Source organism: Musa acuminata, chromosome BXJ3-10 (genome assembly GCF_036884655.1).
Source record: "Musa acuminata AAA Group cultivar baxijiao chromosome BXJ3-10, Cavendish_Baxijiao_AAA, whole genome shotgun sequence".
In the NCBI taxonomy this organism is placed as follows: Eukaryota; Viridiplantae; Streptophyta; class Magnoliopsida; order Zingiberales; family Musaceae; genus Musa; species Musa acuminata.
Window position 1 is genome coordinate 4,995,496 of NC_088358.1, and position 24,711 is coordinate 5,020,206.

The 24,711-nt window shown below is 39.7% G+C and overlaps 1 protein-coding gene across 1 annotated transcript in view; it reads left to right on the forward strand.

Moving 5' to 3' along the window:
• Positions 1–2,467: 2,467 nt before the first annotated feature.
• Positions 2,468–24,711, forward strand: part of LOC135651886 (uncharacterized) — a 60,671-nt gene continuing 38,427 nt past the window's right edge. Inside the window, exons 1-6 of the mRNA XM_065172463.1 lie at positions 2,468–2,620; positions 2,728–2,848; positions 3,258–4,300; positions 17,030–17,678; positions 22,438–22,524; positions 24,488–24,534. Of these exons, the coding sequence (XP_065028535.1) occupies positions 2,765–2,848; positions 3,258–4,300; positions 17,030–17,678; positions 22,438–22,524; positions 24,488–24,534 (1,910 nt within the window). The 5' untranslated portion in view covers positions 2,468–2,620; positions 2,728–2,764. The remainder of the gene's footprint in view (positions 2,621–2,727; positions 2,849–3,257; positions 4,301–17,029; positions 17,679–22,437; positions 22,525–24,487; positions 24,535–24,711) is intronic.

A 24,711-nucleotide genomic window follows, 5' to 3' on the forward strand; every position in this document is an offset into this window, starting at 1 on the left:
AATTCTGAAGATTAGAGGTGATGTATGGGAGGCTCCAGAGTCCACAATTCAGTTGGGCTGGCTAGTTGTCGGAGAAGTGAGGAGATTTGCCTAAGGCTAGTGTGACGGAGTAGGAAGACAGGGTCGAGACCGATAACCTTTAGCGGAGTGTCCAATTTTATCACACAACCGACAAACGACCTATCATTGTTGGCTTGAAGGGGCAGGATGCCAAGGCAGACGAGTATTGGAGTTGCCACTTTTCGAAAAGTTATGATTAGGAGGATAAGGAGGGTGTTGCATGGGACTCATAAGATCAAGAATACATTTGGTGATATTCAAAGGGTACCGAGTGTTCTTCCTCTTAGACTTATAACTGACTTATGCTATGATAGACGGTCCGGGCAGTTTGTCCACATACTTCAAATACATCTTATAGTTAGTCAACTTATCATAAAGTTCTTCAAAAGGAGATTAGCGAGTCACGTGCCCGAATTATAGCCGTCAATTCCTTGTAGTCGTCTCCAAGACCATTTAGGGTATGGATGATGATCTCCTCATCACATAGGGAATGACCTATCAAAGTCAAGTCATCGATGATAACTTTGATATTTTATATATAATCAGTGATAGCACTTCCCTCTTGTTTGGTCACCATAAGCTTGGATAGAAGACTGAGCTTGCGAGTACGCGAATGATTCGCCAAGGTTGTTTGCAGTTTAGACCATGCATCAGCAGCAATCACACATGCAGAAATCAATAGAGCAACGAATCCAACAACTGAGACTTGAATAGCTTGGAGGATGAGACGATCTTGACGCAGCCACAGTTTGTGAGCCAGATTTGGTACAGGACTAGGTTCTCTGAGGATGTTGATTATGGCTGTTGGACAACTGAAGGAGCCATCACCATAGCCAAGCAAGTCGTATCCAAATAAGAGATTAGAAAATTATGCCCGCCAGGATACATAGTTGCCACCCTTTGATAACTTGAAAGGGATTAGTATGGCAGTATTGATGGAGATAAGCCTTGTAGGAGAAGTGCTAAGAGTCCCTGCAGAAACAGTAACAGGAATATCGAAAGAGGAAAATGAAGACATCCCAGACATTTTGTTTCAGTTTTTTTTTTTTTTTTTTACTTTAGTGATCTTTACAAAAGATATAGGAGGGAGGGAGGAGGAGAAGAGCAGATTGCTGTTACTACAGAGGAAACTGATGGAGGGCAACGCTGGTGGTGCACTAGAAAGCTGTAGCGATGCACGGTAGTGGCTAAGGTAATAGCGACGACATCATGCGTTGTACAATGAAGGAGAGAAGAGTCCGATAGGGAAGCGAGTCTGGCAGAAAAAAGTCCATTGAGAATGGCAGGCTTCGATGACCATGGAGCCTCGCTCATCTCATCGCTCTGATACCATGTTGAAAGAGGATAGAGAGGAGAGAGGATATAAGTTATGAAAGAAGCTTGATTGTATTCACATGTCCCTCTCCTATTTATACAAGTTAGGAGAGATGATTTTCCTCAATAGATTAGAGAATTTCCTTTAATAGAGTAGAGAGATTTCCTCATATAGTTTGAGAAAATCTTATTTGCTATAAAAAACAAGTGATCGCTTGCATCTTCTGCATTGAAGAGCTTAGCAGACAAGAGAGAGCTTGACATATGCCTTTTGTTGTTGAATAGGCTGACAAATTGTGCATGCCAATGATGGTGAGCAGGTGTGGCGCGCGACCGATGGGTGGGCAAATCCGACAAGCAAGTGGGTGTGGCGAGTAAGCATATGTGGTGGGCGAGCGACAGGTGAGCAAGTGCAGCGGGTGAGTGACAAGCGAGCGATGGACAAATAAGTGCGGTGAGTGAGCGGTGAGTGATAAGTCGTGAGTAGGAAGGTGCGATAGGTTGTATGCGAGTAGTTTGGAAAGAAGAGGAGAGGAGGAAATCATTTTTATATAAAATTAATAATTTTAAAAATAAAAATTATATTTTTATCCTTTTCATTTGTATTTTTTTTTTGCACGTGACTACGCGTGCGATTTTTTCCGTCAACGAAATTAACGACGTAAGGAGAATTAGGGTTAAATGTTTCACTTTCATAAGTCTAAGAACCCTAATGCTATTTTTTAAAGTATAAAGATCGAGATGCTAATTATAGTTAACTATATGGATAATCTATAATTACCCATTGATTTTACTTTATTATTCTAATAAAACTCTTCTTTTTTGATTTTTAATCCTATAAAATTATTTTTTTAACTCTATACAGGAATCTTAATATTTTACTTTCATAAATATAAAAATTTTAATATAATTTTTAAAAATATAAAAGGTAACTAATTACATAGATAACATGTAATTAGTCTTGATGTAAATATTTTTAAATATAAACTCGGAGGGCGACGAAAAGAAATAAGATGACGACGACCTAGAACACGGCGCACACAAACGGCGTTAGCGGCTGCTTTGTGCTGGTATTTACGATATATATCGACGACGGAAACCCCGAAACCCCTCGAGCCGATATTTCCCATCCCTACCCTCCAAAGCGGAAGCCGCGCCTCCCCTCGTCATCTTGCCCGAAACCACCCCTCGCTTTCATGCGTCGCTGCTGATGCCGCCACGAAACCCTAATCCTGGCGCTTCTCAGGTGTCGGAACCCGCTGCAGGAAGAGCTACTACCTCTGTTTTCTTGAGCGAGGATTGGTACTGACATTTCGTGTGTTCTTTTCTCCCTCGCTTTGGTTCTTGCTTCAGAGGTTTTTGACGTCGAAGCGTGTCGGAGGGGTGTCGCATGGCGTTCCAGCTGCATAGGCTCTTCGTGACTAGCTCCTCGCGGATGAACTTGTCTTATCCCTTGAGGCTTCCTCCAATGATGGTGATTTCTCTTTGCTCGCACCTTGTTTGCTGTTTTGGCTGTGTTTTCTGGCCTTGAAAGTTAAAAAACCTGTCTTTAGTGCATTTCCTGCTAGGAAGGTTAGAAAAGGATAAAAGTTTCATGCCATGTCGCAGTTGATAGCTTGCTGTGTCATATCCCAGAGACGAGCTCTACTGTTTTTTCTTGTTGCAATTCGTTAAAACTTGTTTATCTGCACCTTTTGGTTTCTTAATGCTAATTTTGGCGTTCACATTCTTACTGCAGTTATTGGTTCTTCCTGTTGATGATTTCATGCATGTTATGTTTGTTGTTTTGCCATAATAGTAATTGGAACATGTGGTGGTCTTGTTAACGATAATTTCTTCTTCTTTTTTCCCTTGTTCTTTTTTGAATTTGTTTGTTTTGTCAGCTTCAATACAGGTTGGGCCGGAATTTTCCATCTACATGCTTGCCAAACTCGCTTCTTGTCAACAATAAAAACAATGGGAGGCATGCCCACCTTACGGTAAAAACAGTAAAATTTAATTTGTCAAGATTGGAAGCTGTGAAGGTTGCTATTAGGTTACCTCAGCAGATTAAATTAGGGAACTGCAGTTCTCCAATAACCGGGTCTAATTTCACTTGTCGAACTTTGGGAGCTGACAATTGTTCTAGAATGAATTATTTTGCTGGTGAACTTGTTACTGGAAGATTATTTTCATCCAACAGTAGAAAAATAATTCAATATAGGGCAAGCCCGAAACATATTGATAAAACTCAGGTCTTGGAAAAGAAAAATAAAGGTGATGGTGATTCTGCACCTAATGTGCTTCGTGGATTAAAGAAGAAAGAAAAAAAATCTACCTGCAATGGTATTAGTCGGAAAACAAATACCACAGCTTCTAAGCCACCTAAAAGAGGCTCTGTTACTGACAGAAAAACCAATAATATGATTTCCAACACTGCTGAGCATGAAAAGAAATTTGTTAAGGTGGTTAAGAAAAAGAAAGAACCAGCTAAGAGGAGCAGTAATGATAAAGATGCTAAAGCTCCAGAGAAAAATCAGAAGGACAGTAGCAAGAAAAAGGAGCAACTTTCTGGTACAGCAACGACTATCAAAGGTTCTAAGAGAAGATCAGGGAAAAAATTGCTTAGTGTGATGGCTAGACCTAGTGAAGCTAAAGTTACTAATCAGAAACCTTCAACTGGGGGAGTGGAGAGTCAGAGAATGCAGTTTAAACCTCTCTATCCACCTACTGGTAAATCAGTTGTGGTTGTAGAGTCAGCCACAAAAGCAAAAGTAATTCAAAATTATCTTGGGAATATGTATGAAGTTCTGCCTAGTTATGGCCATGTGAGAGACTTGGCTGCCAGATCAAAATCAGTAAGGCCTGATGATGATTTCAGTATGGTCTGGGAGGTACCTGATGCTGCATGGACTCATCTCAAAAGTATTGAAGCAGCACTGAAAGGGTAAGATAACTAGTCTTTTTTGTACTTACCATATTTTTTGCTGAGCATTTATTGATGTGCACTTTTGCTTCGTATTTTAGTTTTCCTGGTGGGTACAAATCATTTCCTTGGTTCAAGCTGCTCTTAGATGTTACGCCCACTAAAGGAACTATTTTACTAGTGCAATCTTATTGGTCATAGAGGACTCACATGAAGCACATAATCATAGATAGCTCGCAATGTGGCTGACTGAATCACCTTGACATCAAAGATGACAATACTTGAATAAATGCACTTAGTCTTTATCTTTTATCCATTATGCATGTATGAACATGCTCAACTTTAGGTGCAGTAGAAGAGTTCCCATGCTTATAGTGGCAGAGCCACCATAAGAACAGCGCAAATGTAACATGCTAGGAGGTACTAACATGTGCCATCCCAACCCATCCTAGAAAGTGTTGACAAAATGCTAGCATGTGTTGCCCCGCATAGGACGATGCTGACGAACACAAAATGAAATTGTGCCTTGCAAGAAAGATATCAACATATGCTGTGAAACACCAGCCCTTGGATTTAAGTCCATTATGTATCTGTTTAAATGAGTTGACATTATGATTCTTTTGTCACATTTTTAAAAAAGCCAATGAAATTAGGCAGCTTTTGTCACCATTTAATTTTCTTTCCAGAGTTCTAACAGAAGCAAGACTCATATATTGAGGTATGAAATAAACTGCATATTTAGTACTTGAAGGTAGTTAGATATCTTGAATTGACAGAAGAAATATGAGTTGCCTTTATTTAGTACTTGAAGGTAGTTAGATAACTTGAATTGCAGAAGAAATATGTGAGTTGCCTTTATTTGATAAGTCCTAGTGAGTTTAGGACTCAAAAATTGAGGTATAAAGCAAACTTGGTATTTGGCTTATATAAAAGTTGAATATTTGGAATCAGCAAAAAAGTCATGTGAGTGGTATCTCTTGGGTGATCGACCTTTACATTCTGTCGTTTCTTCCTTTGTCACTTTTCTTGCTTTCTTTTTTCTATTATCTGCTAAAAGCGATTCTCACAGTAAGTCTCCCCAACATCGATCTCAAACAACCCTACCTGTACTTTCTTGTTTTTTAAATTTCTCTGAAATTAAGTGGCAGCAGCTTTCCATATACCAACTAAAGAGTGGTAAACCCTAAATCAGACTGGAAATGCTGCCACCCATCTTCTACTTTGCATATGTTATTTGTTTGTTAATCAAGATTTTGATTGGGTAATTACAAATCCCAAAAGCCTAAGCTTTTAGGAAAGAACCCAAAACATTTACAAGCTTTAACATCTCTCACATGCAAGCCCGTTTAGGCTTGATGTGTGAATGAAACAACCCAAGTGTATGATGGAAGTCACAACAAAGAATGAGTATTGCACAAATATTTTTAATTAAATAATGGAAAAAAAGAGGTAGATGCAGGATTCAAATGCATGATCTACTCTAGTATCATGATACAAGTTTTGATTGGGTAAGCACAAGTCTCAAAAGTTAAAGATTTTGAAAAATGACCCAATATGTTTATAAGGCTTAACATTTATTTTACTGTTAGGCCCTAGAGTTGGAGAGAAAGACCACTTGTGGTAGAGAGAGCGCTCTTTGCTGACACCAAGGTCATACATGTAAGTTATCTAGATAACCTAAGCTACATAAATCTTCTTAATACTCTAACCTATGCCACATAAAATCTTCTTAATACTCTTGGCAGTCTTCTTATCAATTGTTCTTCCATATCTTTATTACCTCAATTTAACTTTAGATCAAATTGCACCAAAGTATTTTCAGATTAATCATCACCGATCATGTTGAAATGTTGAGTCAGAGTGGTAAACTCAAATCTGATCTTTTTTTTGAGGCAGACTCAAATTAATCTTCTTGTATCTGGATTAGGCTTCGGCGATCTAAATGCTAAGTGTCAAATTCAGTTACCCAAACCTAACTGATATGGTTGGATTGTTAAGGATTGCCACCCTAGATTGCAATATCTCATAAATAGTGGTATGGTACAATTTATTACTCTATATTGTGTCTTGACTGTGTGAACATGCATTTAAGGTCTTAGCATTATTTATGCATGTGTATTTAGAAGTATACAAAAAGGTGTGAATCCAGGAGGGTCCTACCAATGTGTGGAAGGTCAATGTATGCCATCTTCTATATATAGTGAAGCTGTTACCTCTATATATAGTGAAGCTGTCTCTGTGACTTGAACTATGGTTACCAAGGGCGCAATTGAACAATCTTACCATTGTACTAAGGCCCTCTCACTGAATAGTTAAAATAGAATAGTTAAGAAGTGAGCACCTGAATATTATGCCGACACCGGTTTGCCATAAAACACATTGTGGCATCAGGGAGCTTTTCTATCCATCTCATTAGGTTCAAGTGAACCATTCTTATGGTAAAATTGTTCTTTAAAAGCATTGTTGGAGTTGAATTATTCATGTCCTTGAGAGGATCTATTAGAAGTTTCTAGCATTGTTAGATTACTGTAGTAGTTTGCTTTTGGCAATTTTCTTCACGTTATCAACTTGGCCTGATCATGGTCATTGGTCCGTGAATGCTATCACAAATTTTATATTTACTTGATATATATGTGATGAACAACAAATATAGGGAACTTTTGCTTTGTCTTTCTTGAATAGGGAACTTGGAACATTGCTCCCTTGCTGTATGAACTTAAAATAAGCAATAAGGTAGATTGTTATATCCTCCCACTGACCTGGATTTTTGTCATTGCAGTTACATGCCCCAATGTGCCTTAGTCAGGATTGTGGAACTCATTAGAGGATTGATGTTAAATATAAAGACAATTTCAAAAATTTACTCTTATCTTCTGTAGTCTTCTTGATTTGGAGTACGTGATAGCTGACCATTGAATGGTGACCTAGTTGCTCACTTGGTCCATAGTAGTTAATGTTGCCTTGATAGTAACATCTGCAAATGAGATGCATTCATGAAATTACAATGATTAATTGACTTTAACTAAAGCTTCCTTTATTTGATAGATGCAAAATCTATTTCAATAGGAGAAAGCAGATAGGAGTAACCTTGTTTCTTACCTAATTGTTTAGGACTTCATTGTCATGTGATACAAATGTTTGCTCTAGAAAACTTGAGTAGGGCCTAAGTTTGAAATTTTCAGATCTTGTTTGATGGTTGGACTCCTAACATTTGTAGAAATTCTGATCAAACTTCTGCCATTTCAAATTTTGATATAAAAAAATATTAGCAAAAAATTGTTATATTAAATTTGAAGAATAAAAAAAATTGTATTTTTATTCATCACAGGTCATGCAGAGGTACATTAAACATTTACCACAGATCCAAAACTAGCTTATTAAGTTTTGTTGCATAGTTCATAAGTATTACTGCAAGAACAGATTTGTAGTGAACTCAAGGTAAAAAAAAAAAATCATCATCATATAATACAGGAAACGGTTGTTGCAAACTTGAGCTCAAAAAAGGAAATAGTAGTAATTCGAAAGTCTAGTTAGGTGTAAAATCTATTCAATATGATTTCAACAAGTTGTGAACATTTTAATTTTTCTTCATGGAGACTAAAATTAAAACATTGAAGTTTTTGGTCAAAGTAATGATTGGGATGACTAAAGATATTTTATTTGCCTTCATGAAATTCTAGTATAGATATAAGAAAATGAAAATTACAGTTAGAGAGAAAATTATACATATCTCCTACTATCTTCACTAGCATGAAATCAATAAAAATGTAAAAGAATTTGTTAATCAGAATTGATAAAAAAAGTTTTAATGCTCTAATTTATAGGAAGATGAGGTGAAGAACTTCTAAGAGGTTTAAGACATTATTTTAGTGTGAGTGTGTTATTTACATATGTCCCTCATTGACTTGGCAAATTGAGATATCTAGATTAGTTTCACATTTGTAAGTATACTATGGGTTTTGTTGGTATGTAAGGTGTGATGGAGTTAGCATTGTTAACTTGAAATTTAAGCATTTTCGTCCATGTGATTGAAGGTCAATTTATCCACATTAAGAGTGCCAATGGGCTTATTGGGTTCAATTCATGATGCTACCTTTTCTCTTATATAAGGTTTTCAGTTGGTACTTGCTTGAACTCATTGAAGCTTCCCAAAGAAATCTTGAACTCTTGATAGTTGAATCTTAAAACCAAGGAACACAGTGTCGTGCTAGTCTTGGTTGGTCTGATACGTACTGGTCTTAGTGTCCAATACATAACGATCTTGGTCGGATAGATACGCACTGGTCTGTCACGAACGATCGTCGAGCATCCGCAACATCTTCGCTCAACGAATTGTTCATCGCTTTTGTATGCTTGTACAGATGCTTGGCATCATGTTTTTCCTTGGTTTTGTATGTTTTTGCTTAAAAAATGTAAGCAAGAACAGATCGTAGCGCTATAGTGCGATCGCTCACCACGCCGGGCAAAACTGCTCCAAAATGGCTCCGTTTTTGTGTGCCATGGCCTATTTTCTGCAAACTGTAGTCGGGAACGAAACGTCAGCAATCGCAGACCCCTGAAACCCCCCAGGTGGCACAGGGGTGGATGGGGCTTCGGGGTAGTGTTGGGTGTTGATTGGTATACACAATTCGCATGTTCACTTGATGAGAACTTGCCATCGCGCTCTCTTTCTCTCTTTCACTCAAGTGTTTGTTGAATTGTTTGTAAAGCTTCCCTCTTCGCGAGACGTTGGGACTTGTCTGCCGCTCGTTTTCAAACTAATCAACTTGCTCTTTTTACAGGTCCTATAGGACTTGAGCGAGATTGCAAATTGGTTGATCCTTTGCGAACGCATATCACAAGGGTGTGTCATGACTTAGGCAATCCAATTAAATCCGAGAAGTTGGCGCAAGGGTGCTTCACGACTTAGGTAACTCAAGCTAAGTCCGTGACTTTGCCGCAAGGGTGCCTCACGACTTAGGCAATTTCAACTAAGTTTGTGACATTGTGGTATCAGAGCTGGCAAGCAATTCGAGCAAACAGCGAAGAAACTTCGCAATCTCGCCATGGCGAACCATCGTGGCGAATCGAGCAAGATGGGGCAAATCGGACCATTGCCCTAAGCAGCCGTAGGTGGGCTGCAACTGCAACCTTGCTCGCATGTTGTTGGAGCCGCTCAAGAGGAGCGTGACAACAAACATGACGAATGAGAAGTTGGTTATTCTCCGCGAGTGGAGGAGGCGCAATCTGGAGTGTCAACTGGGAAAAAGAGCCACAAGGAGAGACTCAATGGCGGAAACTCACCTTGATGTTCTTGAAGCGAGTTTGGAGAAACTTTACTAAGGCTAACGAAGGCTTCTTGGGGTAGAGAGCTTGCAAGAAGAAGCTGAATCTCGGATCGACAAGGTTGAGTCCCAAGTCGATCGACTAACGAAAGACACTAAAGATTCTGTGCAACATCTGCATGAAGCCATGAACTCACTTCCAGAGTGACATTGCTCACAAGGGCGCTAAATGTGGGAGGGAGCAACACTCGTGTTGCGTCGCCACAAAACTTGAGGGCACCCAAGCTGTATTGCAACGAGGGTGCCAGGGATGCAAAGGAGCTTGAGAATTTTTTGTTCGATATGGAACAGTACTTTCGAGATACAAGGCCCGATTATGAAGATATCAACGTTTTCAATAGCAACCATGTATCTGAATGGGGATGTAAAACTTTGGTGGCAAACTCGTTGGGAAGAGATTTAACAAGGTCAGTGTCGAGTGGACATATGGGAGGACTTGAAGCGGAGTTGAGAACTCAGTTCCTATCCGAGAACATTGAGTTTATCGCAAGGAGGAAGCTAAGACAACTTTGCCAAAGTACTTCCATTCGGGACCACGTGAAGCAATTTTTCGCACTGATACTGGATATATAGGACATGTCCAAAAAGAATAAGCTATTCAGCTTCCTCGATGGCCTGAAGTCGTGGGCACAACAGGAACTGCATCGAAGGAATGTCATCGATGTGATCGGGGCAATTGCGGCTGCGGAAAGGCTCACTGACTTTGTTTTCTCGGAGGACTCGGGGAAAAAGAAACAATCTTAAGGAAATCGCTCATTGATATATTCTCAAGGAAAGGACTCCGAGGTCGAACAAAGGAAGAAGAGTTCCCACAAAGGACTAAGCTCAAAAGGCAAAGCCCCAAAACCTAGCGGATGCTTCTTGTGCGGAGGATCGCACATGGTGAGGGAGTGCCCACAAACAATCACTCAATGCCTTAACAACTTCAATCCACCCCCCCAAATCGGACAAGGGCAAGGTCGTCGCTCTTAGTTTGAGTTGTTCGGAATCCAGCAGCGATGATGAGGAGTTGCAAGGACCTTGGATGAGAGCAATATGTTCGTCGAATGCGTTGTGGGGTTAAGTGAGGGAGAACTTGAAGACGAAGCCACATAAAGCAGGGAGTAGCGAGCCGATGTACGTCGACATCAAGCTCAATGGCCGAACAACCCGTGCAATGGTGGACACGGATGCCACCCACAATTTTATTGTTGATAGAGAAGCAAGGTGACTTGGGCTAAACTTGGAGAAGAACCCAAGTCGGATGAAGGCAGTGAACTCGGAGGCTAAGCGGATCTCTGGACTAGCAAAGGCGGTGCCCATCAAGATCAAGACATAGAGCAGAAGCATAAATATGATGGCGGTACCACTGGACGACTTCCAAGTGATTCTCGGAATGGAGTTCATACATGCGCCAAAGTTGGTGCCAATATCGTTCCTAAACTCCCTATGTCTAATGGGAGGCGACGACCCTTGTGTGGTTCCTTGTTTCTCAAGGAGGAACCAAGGACCCACAACAAATATCAGCATTACAATTGAAGAAGGGGGTGCGAAAGGAGATTTAACCTTTGTGGCCGTTGTAAAGCTAGAGCCGCTTGATAAGGAGGCCATTTATGAACTTGCTATTGGTGGCAAACATTTTGACGTTCACATATGTCGTGCCTCTCGAGTTACCGAAAACTCTGCCACTACGCAGAGGCATGGATCATCGTATCGAGATGGAGCCGGGAGTGAAACCTCTAGCGTGACCACCATACCGCATGGCCCCTCCAGGGTTGACAGAGCTTAGGAGGCAATTAGATGAACTGCTAAGCGGTGGTCTCATTCGTAGTTCAAAAGCATCATTTTGAGCTCCAGGCCTCTTCCAAAAGAAACAAGATGGGAGCTTCCGATTATGTGTCGACTATCGGGCCCTAAACAAGGTGACAGTGAAGAACAAGTATCCCATCTTGCTTATCGCGGACTTGTTCGACCAACTAGGCAAAGCAAAGTATTTCTCAAAACTCGACCTTCGGTCGGGGTACTGGCAGGTGCGCATTGCTGAAGGCGACGAAGCGAAGACTACCTATGTAACCAGGTATGGAGCATTCGAGTTCTTGGTGATGCCTTTCGGCTTAACCAACGCTCCAGCCACATTCTGTACTCTCATGAACCAACTATTTAAGGAGTATTTGGACAAGTTTGTGGTGGTATACTTGGAGGACATCGTCGTTTATAGCCAAACGCTCGAGGAGCATGTCGAGCACCTTCGAACAATTTTCAAGGTCCTAAGGGAGATTACTTTGTTCGTGAAAAGGGAGAAGTGCTTCTTTGCTCATACAGAGATTTTTTTCATGGGGCACCGAATCGGTGACGGTTCCATTTAGATGGATAAATCAAAGGTACAAGCTGTGGCGGAATGGTGAACACCAAAGAAGGTGCCGGAGTTAAGATCCTTCTTTGGTTTCGTTAACTACTATTGACGCTTCATAGCTGGGTATTCGAAGTGCGCAACTCCACTAACAAAGTTGCTGAAGGAGCAGCCTTGGCGATGGTCCGACAAAATGTGAAGCGACATTCCAAGATCTAAAGGCTGCTATGTTGGAAGAACCGATACTTAAATTGTCGGACAATGGGAAGCCCTTCGAAGTCCATACAGATGCTTCAAACTTCACTATTGGGGGAGTACTCACGCAGGAGGGTTACTTGGTGGTCTACGAGAGCCGTAAGCTCAACAAGACTGAGCGGTGGTATCCGGTGCACGAAAAGGAGATAACAACGGTGTTCCATTATCTACAAGTTTAGCATCGCTACCTTCTCGGATCGCGATTTGTGCTAAGGATGGACAACATTGCTTTGAGTTACTTCCAAACTCAAAATAGACTCTCCCCAAAGCAAGCATGATGGCAGGATTACCTGGCTGAGTTTGACATGGCAATGAAGTACAAGTCCAGAAGCGCAAATGTCGTGGCCGATGCATTGAGTCGGAAAGTGGAGCTGGTGAATGCCATGCAGTTAGAAGACGGAGGCCAAGCAAGTCAATTACGCTCCAACTTCCTTTCCATAATCAGGGATGGATTGCACAGTGATCCCCAAGCAGGAACCCTGATGCAACTAATTAAAGAAGGCAAGACACAACGATTTTGGGTCTAGGAGGGACTCGTCTACACCAAAGGGTATAGAGTTTATGTTTTTCGAGCGGATAATTTGAGGTGTGAACTCTTGAGAGAGTGTCATGATTCCCTTTAGACTGGCAATCCGGGCATTCACCGAACATTGGCTCTCGTGGAGAGGGCTTTCTATTGGCCGAAGATGGGACTGATGTGGAGGAATATGTTCGAACATGTCTTACTTGCCAACAAGATAAGATAGAGCAGCGGAAGCCGGTGGGACTTTTGGTGTCGTTGCCCGTACTAGAAAAGTCGTGGGAGAGCATTTCCTTAGACTTCATATTAAGCTTGCCAGCAGTAGAGGGACTCGAATCGATACTCGTGGTGGTCGATCGGTTTTCGAAGTATGCAACATTCATTGTTGCACCCCTACATTGTTTAACAGAGGAGGCAGCCAAGTTGATGATGAAGAATGTGATGAAGTATTGGGGAATCCCGTACAATATCATCAGTGATTGAGATGCTCGATTCTTAGGGCGATTTTGGACCAAGCTATTCAAATTGCTAGGGTCTAAGTTATACTTTTCCTTAAGCCTCCACCCCAAGACGGATAACTAAACTGAAAGAATAAATTCGCTCCTTGAGCAATATCTTCGGGACTACGTGAGTGCTAACTAACGGGATTGGGTGAAGCTGTTGGACATTGCCAAATTCTTCTACAACTTGCAGTGGAGCTCTGCGTCTAACAAGAGCCCCTTTAAGATCATTACGAGACGACAACCATCGACTCCTCACTCCTTGACGATCGGTTATACCGGGAGTAGTCCATCAGCATATCACTTTGCGAAGTAATGACACGGAAATGCTGATATTGCGTAGGTTTACTTGGAGAAGGCGATCAAAACAATGAAAAAGTGGGCAGACTTAGGAAGGTGACCACAAGAGTTTAAAGTTGGCGACTTGGTGTTGGTGAAGCTCCAACTAGCATCACTCCAGTTCTTTAGGCAAAAGGTGCATAAGGGATTGGTACGCAAGTACGAAGGACCCTTTCCAATTATCAGTAGGGTAGACAATGCCTTCTACAAGTTGCAACTGTCAGCATGACTTAAAATTCACAATGCCTTCCACGCAAGCAACTTAAAATTCTACCACTTAGATCCGCAAGATGCTTCCCGAAGTGTTCCAACTCGGCTACCCTCCACTAGAGCCTCCTACAAAAAGCGAGTTGAAACCATTTTAGCGGATTGTAAGACAAAGCTACCCAACGAAGCGAAGCAAACCGAATTCCTAGTGAAGTGGCGAAAGCTTCCCCGAACAAAAGTCAGTTGGGAGCCTAAAGACACCCTACGACACGAAGTAGTCATCAAATCCTACTAGCAAATGTCGATGAGGGCGTCGACAGTTTAAGTGGGGGAGAATGTCACGAACGGTTGTCGCCCACCTACAACATATTCGCTCAACGAACCGTTCGTCGCTTTTGCATGCTTCTACAGATGCTTGGCAGCATGTTTTGCCTTAGTTTTGTGTGTTTTTAAAAATGTAAGCAAGAATAGTTCGTAGCATTGTATTGTGACCGCTCACCACGCTAGGCAAAATTGCCTCAAAATGGCTTCGTTTTTGTGTGCCACGAATTGTTTTCTGCAGATCGCAGCCGCGCGCGAAATGTTAGCCATCTCAGACCCCTAGAACCCTCCGGGTGCCACAGGGGTGGCTAGGGCTTTGGGGTAGTGTTGGGCGTTGATTGGTATACACAAGTTCGCACGTTAACTTGACGGGAACTTGCCATCACGCCCGACACCCGGTGAGCAGTCGTTTGTGGACTTGTAACTGTTTGTTTTGTCTTCTAAAGTCCTTGTTTTCTCTTTCCTCTCTTTTCTCTCTTGCATTCACTGTTTGATGAATTGCTTGTAAAACTTTCCTTTTCGCGAGACGTCGGGACTTGTTCGTTGCTCGCTTTCGAACTAATCAACTTGCTCTTTTTATAGGTCCTACGGGACCTGAGCGAGGTTGCAAATTGGTTGACCCTTTGCAGATGTATATCGCAAGGGCGCATCATGACTTAGGCAATCCTAGCTAAATCCGATAAGTTGGCGCAAGCGTGCTTCACGACTTAGGCAACTCTTGCTAAGTCCGTGACTTTGCTGCAAGGGTGCCTCATGACTTAGGTAATTCCAGTCCGTGACAGGTCGGCAATGGTGTTCCGTATGTTAATACACTGTATGTATGTATCAGTTTTTTGAAAAACAAAGATTAAAAATGGCTTGGAATAAAAAAAAAAAAATCTGATTTTAGGGTTTTTTCCTAATTTCTTGTGTATAAATTATATTTAAATAAGAATAAATTGTATCTAACCCATAAATGAACATAAATTCTAGGTTATAAGAATAAAAAAATCAATTTTTTCAGATCCATCAAGGAACAACTTTGTTGCATGTATGCTCGTTGAATGAAGTTGCTTCCATTGATCTTGAATCACCTACAAAGAAAAGAGTTCCTAATTGGACCTAAGCATAAGAGAATTGACCTAATTGGACCTAATCGTAAGAAAATAGCCTTAATCATGGTTAATCTTTCTAAATCTGCATTAATATGCCTCTAATTGTATGAAATGATAAAACATAAAAAAGCTAAATACCTTCAATTGGAGAGAAATTCCATCGATCTTGAGTTCTAGCTCCTCTTTTATCCAAATCAAGAGGTTGGTTGCCACTAATTGCTGATTAGGAAGTTAAACAAGTGAGATTGTGAGAGAGCGAGAATGTGTGATAATGAAAAGAGTGATAGTGAGTGAAAGTGGGGGAGGGAGGTGGTTTAAAGGTCCAAAACATGGTCCAATGTTCAATTTGACTGTTGGGGTCTGGTGTGATGGGGTTGGTACAATCGAAATCCTACCGTTATTGATGGGTTTGTGTACGCTTCATTGTGCATCACCGGAAATGGGCTGGTTTGCATACCGGTCAACTGGTGGCCTGATGCATATTACACGTTTCATTTCATATCGGGCAGTATGACAATCCATGCTTGAAACTAAGTTTTCAAATAATGGTTGGACCAGTACATATCAACCAGAATTTATTGGTCCAAGTAAGAAGCAATAACAGACTTTATGACTTGGTATTAGTTTGTCAATTTTAGAACTTTTATCCATGATAATGGACTATTATCATGGACTATACAATGGTAAAGGTTGCTATGCTACCCTTGTATTGGTATTGTACTACTGATAAACCTTGCTTAATATCATTGTAGCTAAACCTTGCTTAATGCATTGTAGCTGACCAACAACGAACATTAGAAATATGTCAAATACAAGATAAAGGATATCTTATTAAGTTGTTAGTACATGATTCAAGCATCTTATAGTTTTTTGCATGTGACCATAAAGCTAGTTTGATATTGCTGTCTAGCTTGTCTACTTTCTTGCACACAAGTAGTTGGATTAGATTCCTCCATACTTGTATTACTTGCTGGCAACTACCATATCCACTTTATAATATGTATGCTAATTTAGTTATTTTAAATTTATCTAGAAGTCTATTTGATGGTATTTTTGGTGAAAAGTCACATTCATCTTCTCGCCATGCAATGAATGATTTGGTAATTGTGTATTGTTCATGGAATTCCTGTTTGCATGAATCAGCATTTATTGGTCCAGGCATGATTTGGTACTTGGATTTGGCCCATGTCGGTAGTTCGATTGACCATATAAAAAGGAAATTGTGTGCTTCCTCCTCCTCGTGGTCTAGCTCTAACTGCGAGAGCCGAGAGGAACATGGACACATAGTCAGCAGCCGCCTACATCCCTGCCAACCACTGTTGTCACCAACAGGGTACATCCCACTTCTTTTCTTTTCCACCTATCCCTCCACCACTGCCTCCTTTCCTTTTCCTCTTCCTCCATTGCCTCTTCTTCCTTCCTCTTCCTCTAGTTTTCTCCTCGTCCTCCATCTCCTCTTCTACCTTCCTCTTTCTCCTTCCTCCGTTGTATCTTCTTCCTCTTCCTCTAGTGCCTCCTCGTCTTCCTCCACGGCCACCTCTTCCTTCCTCTTTTCCCTCTTCTTCTTCCTCTTCGAGTCTTTGGTACATATTGGTGTACCATGTTAGTGATTAGTTCCAATTGGTTTGTATCGGACCGACCAGGGAGTACTTGGTATGAGATTGCAATCGTCGATAATATCATTCTTTCACTAAGATGCAGGAAAAAGCTCGATATGTATTTCTAAACATGCTGCATCTATCAAAAGTATTTTTTTCTTTTCTATATCTCCAACATCAATATTTTGCTTTTTGTCACTAAAGATAAGTTTGTGTCTCTAACCCTAATTCTTTTTTGTATGTTAATATTTCCTCTTTCTCAGAGCAGAAAATTTGATACTTGCCTCTGATCCTGATCGTGAAGGAGAAGCAATTGCTTGGCATATAACTGAGATGTTGCACCAGCAAGATGCATTGAATGGAAACATTATCATTGTGAGGGTTGTGTTTCATGAAATAACAGAGTCTTCTATCAGAAACGCTTTACAGGATCCCAGAGAGATAGACATGAATTTGGTCAATGCATATCTTGCTCGGAGAGTCCTGGATTATTTGATTGGTTTTAGCATATCACCTCTGCTATGGAGGAAGTTACCTGGATGCCAGTCCGCTGGACGTGTACAGTCTGCAGCTCTGGCTTTAATATGTGATAGGGAAATGGAGATAGAACAGTTTAAGGAACAAGAATATTGGACAGTTGTTGTTGAATTTCAAGATGCAAATTTATTGAACATAAATACATCTATACCTTCACATTTGACCCATTTGAATTCCAAAAAGTTGGATCAGCTTTCTATAGGGTCTCATGCAGAGGCCGAAGCTGTTGAAAAGCAGGTTTTGTCCTCAAAGTTTGCAGTGAAAAATATAAAAACAAGCAAAGTTCACAGAAATCCGCCAATGCCTTACATCACATCTACTCTACAGCAGGATTCTGCGAACAAGCTACATTTTACTGCATCCTATACAATGAAGGTTGGTTCATTCTGTCTCAGGGGACTTGTCTTTATTCAGTTATCCTGGTCATTTATGTTGCTTGTCTGTTTTGAAATATTTCACACATAAATGTGTGAAGGAAATGATCTTGGCAAGTATGTTATGCATATGCTATCTTTTACACATGCCATATATGGAGTCATATCTTCTGTTTAGTCTACAATTGTACTGCATATTATTTTTTGTTTTTTGCTTTAAGACATCCAATCTGGGAGCACATGGTTATCCTGTTATCATTAGTAGTTTTATCATTAGTTTTATTAGGTTTCCTTTAAAACCGGAAATATTATCTGTTTGCATAGATTAGGTTGTGTATATTGATCCTTCGCAGATTTATGTTAGCAGGAGCTTCAAGCACTAGGCCACCCATTCTAATGCAAGTTGAGAACCAACCTATCCTGTAGGGTTAAGGATCATAGTTCAGCAAAGAGGGCCTTCCTCATAATATCACAGTGATTGACATCGCCTCGTGTATTAGAATTTAATGAAAAATCCAATGATACAGCATGGCAGGGAATGAAAATTGGTGGTAGGTAGGAGCCCATGAATAGAAGAAAATGGTTAGAAGATCACTGGAAAGAGAGGATATGATAAGCAGACTCATTTGACCTCAAAAAACAAAGTTTCGTTTAGATAGTTTGATTGCTACAACTCTGTGAATGCATCTCACATAAAGACAATTCTCTATTAGATGTAAGAATTGTGGGTCTTCCTTTTATACGACTTGATAAGAAATAAGTACACAAGCAAATAAATAAAAATGTTATGTAACTTTTTCCCAGATGCTAACTTTGATTCCAGAATCTTTTCCTATTTACCTGGCGGTAACCACACTGTATCAGAATCCAAGAAGACATAGGAGATGTACAATAGGATATTACAACTTAAATGGCCTTTTAAATTAGGAGAGTAGTTGTCTACTATTTGTGGATTACTATGGTGCAGTACTGTAGCATTGCAGTATCCTTAAATGCAATGTCGTTTCCTATTGCACAAAATTTAATAAATTTGTCTGCTATTTGTGGATTACTATGGTGTGGTACTGTAGCATTGCAATATCCTTAAATAGTGCCTCGTTTCCTATTGCACATAAAATTTAATAAATTTATAATGGAACCTAAATCAAACACATAACAAATGGAATACTAAGTAACTCAGGTTAGCCTAATCCAAATAACATCCAATTGTCTTAATTGTAATTGGTTTATGGGGTTCGGATTCGATGATTCGTTGATCTGATACCATCTCTCGGAAGGAAGTTTTGATGGAGGAAAGAGATATAACTAGAAATCAAGTGTAAAATTCAAAGAAAACAATCTCTATTGCAAGTTAAAGTGCCAACTATAAAGGCTAAGAAACAAAATAAAAGCACGAATATAGACTAATAAGTGCGTAAGAACGCAAGTTGCCTTTGGACAACACCTGAGTAGTCTTGACAGGTTCAGGATTGTTGTTGGTTTCGGTCTCCTCTCTTGTTGATGTAATCTCCTCTTGAGGTTTGGATAGCAGGCAATAGTTTAAAGACTTCTCATAGTAGCTGGACAAAACTTAGCAGCTGGGCAAAGCTTCGACGGACTTTAGTTGCTAGAACTTGAGGAAGAAGGGGTTGAGGCTGGAGGTCTGGTTGCATATTGCAAAATTCCTCCTCTCTCCTTCTCTCTTCTCTCGCTCTTAGTGAAGGCTAAAAAACTAGGGCTAGGCTAGGGCTCCTTGCTATTACTTTTGGGATGCTTTAGATGGGTCTCTTCTCCCTCTCTTGTAGTTGAGGCAGGGGTGGGACTTGGAGAGTCCTATGTTGTTAGGACTTGGAGAGTCTTGATGCCTTTAGGACTCAGACAGTTCTAATGCATTTAGGTTTTGGAGCTGATTTGAATATGGTCTTTAAGCTTGAGATTGGGCTTGGTCTTGGTTTGGTTTGATTGGAGTCCGATTGAAACTTTAGTTAGGCTGAATTGGAGTTTGTCTCGAACTCTATTGGTCGTCCCTAATCACGGTTCTCTCAATTAGGCGATTCATTTCCCGTTGAATCTTTCTTTGAGGTTTCTTCTCTCTCCATATGTTGTTTGGAGGTTTCGTTTTGGTCTATCAATGTAGTCGGCATTGTCGTGGCTGGCCCTGTCCTTTATGTGCGCTGTTTTAATGAGGTTCTCCTTGTTGCGATTATCATCGACTCGAGGTTTTTCTTTCTTGTCTTGGGGCTTTGAGGTTGTTGCTATTTGTTTTGGTTTTTCCTCCTTTCTCATCATGGTGGAGGAAGAATTTGGTTTTTTGCATGTCGAAGCGAGAGCCACAAGCTTGTGACAAGCATTCATCATCCTTTTTGCTTGGTCGATGGATGTCAAGTCTTTCGTCGAATCAATTGGATCTCGGGTGACGATAAACTTTCTTCCATCTTTTTGGAATTGATACTTTTGGGCTTGATGAAAGCAAACAGTATCTTGATCCCATAAGTACGGGCTCCCAAGGATGACTTGACATATATTAAGTGGAACCACCTCGCACGCCATCTCGTCGATGATTTCCTTTGTGATGACAAAGCGTATCTTGCATTGTTCATCGATCTTCGTCTCCACATTATCATGAAGCCATCCAAGAGGATATGGGCATGGATGCAGTGTCGTCTCTAGGTTGATCTTCTTAACCAAGCTCATCGAATGAGGTTCTTTTAGCACTCAGTGTTAAAAATCACACTAGTGACTTCTTGCTTCACTTGGATCTTTATGATGAGAGCTCTTCTTGAACCTTTGGATTGGGCATCGGACTTGAGTCTATAACTTTCGGTCTAGTCATCAATGACAGACTCGGATCCGCGTAAGGAACCTGTGAAAGTTCAATGGAGTCGTCGTCCACGGCCACAGTCATGGTTTGTTGATTTTGATTGTTTTTCAATCGCTTCTTTGGGAAGAGTTCCGGGTAAACCTTCCAACACTTCTCTTTGGAATGACCTGCAATTATACAATGGTCACAAAAAAGATCATTTTGTTTCGAGGAGAAAGTTTTACCATCCTAAAATTCTCTTGGGCCTTCAGGTGGCTTCCTTTGGCCTTTTCTGTGGGCTTCTCACTGAAAGAGTGAATCTTTCTTTTGATCAACCGAAAGAAAGCAACCTCTATTGCTTGTAAAGTTAAAGTGCCAACTACAAAGGCTAAACAATGGAATAAAAGCACGAATAGAGACTAATAGGTGTGTAAGAATGCAGGTTATCTTTGAACAACACCTAGGTGCTTTCAGTAGGTTGAGGATCGCTATCAGTTTCGGTCTACTCCTCTCTTGTCGTTGTAATCTCCTCTTGAGGTTTGGACAAGTAACAGGGTTTGGGGACTTCTCACAGTAGTTGGACAAAGCTTCGACGAAGGACTTTGGCTGTTGGAGCTTGAGGAAGAAGGGGCTGCAGTTGGAGGTTTCGCTGCAGCTTGCATAATTCCTTCTTTATTTTCTCTCTCCTCTTGCTCTCAACGGAGGCTGGAAAGTTAGTCCGGTTGGGGCTTTTTGCTACTGCTTAGGATCCTTTAGATGGGGCTCTCCTCCCTCTTTTATAGCTGAGGTAGGGGTGGAGCCCTGGCTAGGTCAAGACTTCAAGAGTCGTAATGCTGTTAGGACTTGGAGAGTCCTGATGCCTTTAAAACTTGGAGATTCTTAATACATTGAGGACTTGGAGCTGACTTGAATATGGTCTTTGAGCTTGAGATGGGGCTTGGCCTTGGTTTGGTTTGATCAAGATTGAATTGGAGTTTGATTGGAACTCCAGTTGGGTTGAAGTGGAGCTTGGTTCAAACTTTGGTTGATCATCCTTGATCAATTGGACTCAGAAATAACCCTAAAGTTGATCTTAAAAACAAACGACAATTATACTTCTATAGTACAAAAATAGAAAATTTAAACCTAGTTCTTCCTAGGCTCGACCCAAACTCTAATCAGACTTGAACAACACTGAAACAACCCTGAATTCCACCACATTTAATGCTTATTCTTGTTTAGATGGCTGGTTAGTACCTTTTTAGTTTTAATGCTCTTCTATATTGCTATTTTGATATTTTCACCTCAGATAATATGGAGCTTAACTAGGTAAGAACATGAGTTCTCAGCTAACAACAGGATTCAGTTTGCTAATATGGAGCTTAACTATAATTTGATGGTGTTTAATTAAAATTCTTATTTAGTTTTACCATTGCTCTTAATAGCTGTTTGTAAAGAAGACAGTTTAAATAGATTTGTAAATTTTGCATACTTTATACATCTGTTTTCACTTTTCTTAAATATCTATAGTGTATAAGATTGAGTAAATTTGTAAATTGTGCTCATGATAGTGATTTATACTAAGTTCTATGACAGTGCAACATGTTTGTTAGGAGTCTTTTACAATTGTTTCCTGCTGCAGAATAGTTTAATGTGGACTGTGAAGACTTTATACTCTGTACTTGATGTAACAGCATCTATTTTTTTTGTTTTCATACCATCATCAGCTAGGCTAACATATATGTGGATTTATTTCTACCCATTGTTTGTATGCTCTTGTTTTTTCTACACTGATTAGTTCATATACCGATGACATGAATTACACTTCACCTCTGCTTACCCTTGCAAAATCCTTCTTGTGAACTCATAATTGGTTATGCTTTACTGATTTCATGATAATGTACATTGGACATTAAATATTTCTAAAATGCACTTTCTTTTTTCTCTTTTATCATGTCTCAAAATTGTCATTTTAACCTATTTTGATTTCATTTTCGTGCAGCTAGCACAAAAGCTGTATGAGGGCGTCAAACTATCAAATGAAGAAGCAACAGGGTTGATAACATACATGAGAACTGATGGACTGCATGTAGGTTTCTGTTTCAGTTTGCATTAAAATTCTACGTAATTTTTGAGAGAGCTTTATCAGCAAACTGAGTTGCATTAGATTATCATCAAATTCTCTTTTATTTTATACTAAACTTTCAAGCTTTAATTAATGTGTATGATCTGTCTTAAGTGTGACATTGAGGCTGGAGATCTAATAACGTTAGTGAGTAAGCTCTTTACATCGGGTGGCATATAAAACAACTTTTTTAAAATTTTTAGTTAAGAACACACATCCAGATCCTTTGTTGAGGATAGGACATGCATTAACTAGATAGAAGGTTCTTTCATGCTTACCGTAAAAAAAGAAATCAACATTCTGGTCTTCAATTTCTTATCATAATATGGTGGCTCTTACATGTTCTTTTGGATGGAAGGTTTCTTTTCTGTGTATCTGCTGTAAACCTTGAGATATTAAAAGTCATGTATTATCAAAGCACTTCTTTTCTATTATATAACCATGGTGGCACCGCATTGCAATATGCATGCATAATACCAGTGAGATAGAGTGATGTGGATGAGGCCTTAATGCAGGGTATCCATCATAAGGAACATGGAAGAGCTCTTGTCAAAATGGATTTTCTCTCCATTTTACTTATCCCTCTAATATTCTCTTGTTTGAAGTTTATGTTGCATTAAAAAAAAAAGGAATGTACCTAGTGCACAAGGCTCCCACCAATGCGGGGACTAGGGAGCGTCAATGTACGCAGCCTTACCTTTAAATTTAAAGAGATTGTTTCCATGACTTGAACCCTTATTTCCCAGGTCGCAAAGGAGTAACCTTTTATGTTGCATATCCATGTGAAATTTGTTAATATACAACAACAATAAGCCGCAATATCCCAAATACTCTTCTTGTATGACTTTACTAATTAGTGTCACCTTTATCAAATATCTAATATATAGAACTTTGTAGTTTAAATCAAGGTCTTCAATTTCGAATAATACCGCCCGTAGCGGGCGGTACGTATCGGTCCGCTAGCAGACCGATACACGGATCGCCCGTTATCGGTTGATATATATATATATATATATATATCAAGGCGACGTTGCCTTAGTGATGTCGCCCCACGTGGGGTGAAGAGAGGTGATGTCGCAGATTTTTTTTTTTTTACTTATATATATATATATATATATATATATATAAAAGCAACGTCGCCCCGCGTGGGGAGAAGAGAGGCGATGTCACCGATTTATTTTACTCTTTTATATATATATATATATATATATATATATATATATATATATATATATATATATATATATATAGAGGCGATGTCGCCTCGCGTGGGGAGAAGAGAGGCGACGTTGCCAAAATTTTTTTTTTAACTATATATATATATATATATATATATAGAGTGGTGTACTGCTCGGTATACAGTACCGTACCATATCGATCGAATCTCGAAATTCTGGTACGGTACGATATTTCAATCCTTGGTTTAAATCCTTATTTATACTAAAAGAAATATCCTTAATTAAATTAATAACATTTAAATCTTTATTTATAGTTCCTAGTGAAGTTTTATTAGGTCTTCTTGTATCTTTCCTCGTATGACTAAATACTTTTGTTTCATTTTTTTTTACAGTATCCATACGCCTTCTTAACATATGTCCATATCATTTCATTAACAGCAAATTATATTTTGAAATTTGACTGTGTTGAGTTCCTAGCGAAGATTAAATTCATTTTCTCATTTGTTTCTGATTTTCTTTTCTTGTTCAAATTAGTTTTTCTTGTCTTGTTTGTTACATTTGCAGGATTGATACGATTAGGATCTCTTATCCCTTTCTTTTACTATATAATGTTGGCTGACAATGTGTCTGTTAGCTCCTAAAGCTATGCAGTAAAATTTTTATGTTGGCTGGGACTTTTGGGGATACAATCAGACCCTGAGCATTATAAAAGTCACTGTTTAACAGTTTGTTCCTGTCTTTGTTTGAAGGTTTGTAATGAAGCTGCAGAGGATATTCACTCCTTGATTAAAGAAAGGTAAGTAAACTGTAACATGTATACTGTTCAAAACTCAAGTATAAATAGATCTTTCTGTTCAGAAACTGAGCTATGATAAGCTTGGGATTTCGAAATCCGACTTTGCTATAAATTCGACTGGCAGTTCATGAATATGTTTGTCGGTGACTCAGTATACAATCCATGTGCACATTTTAT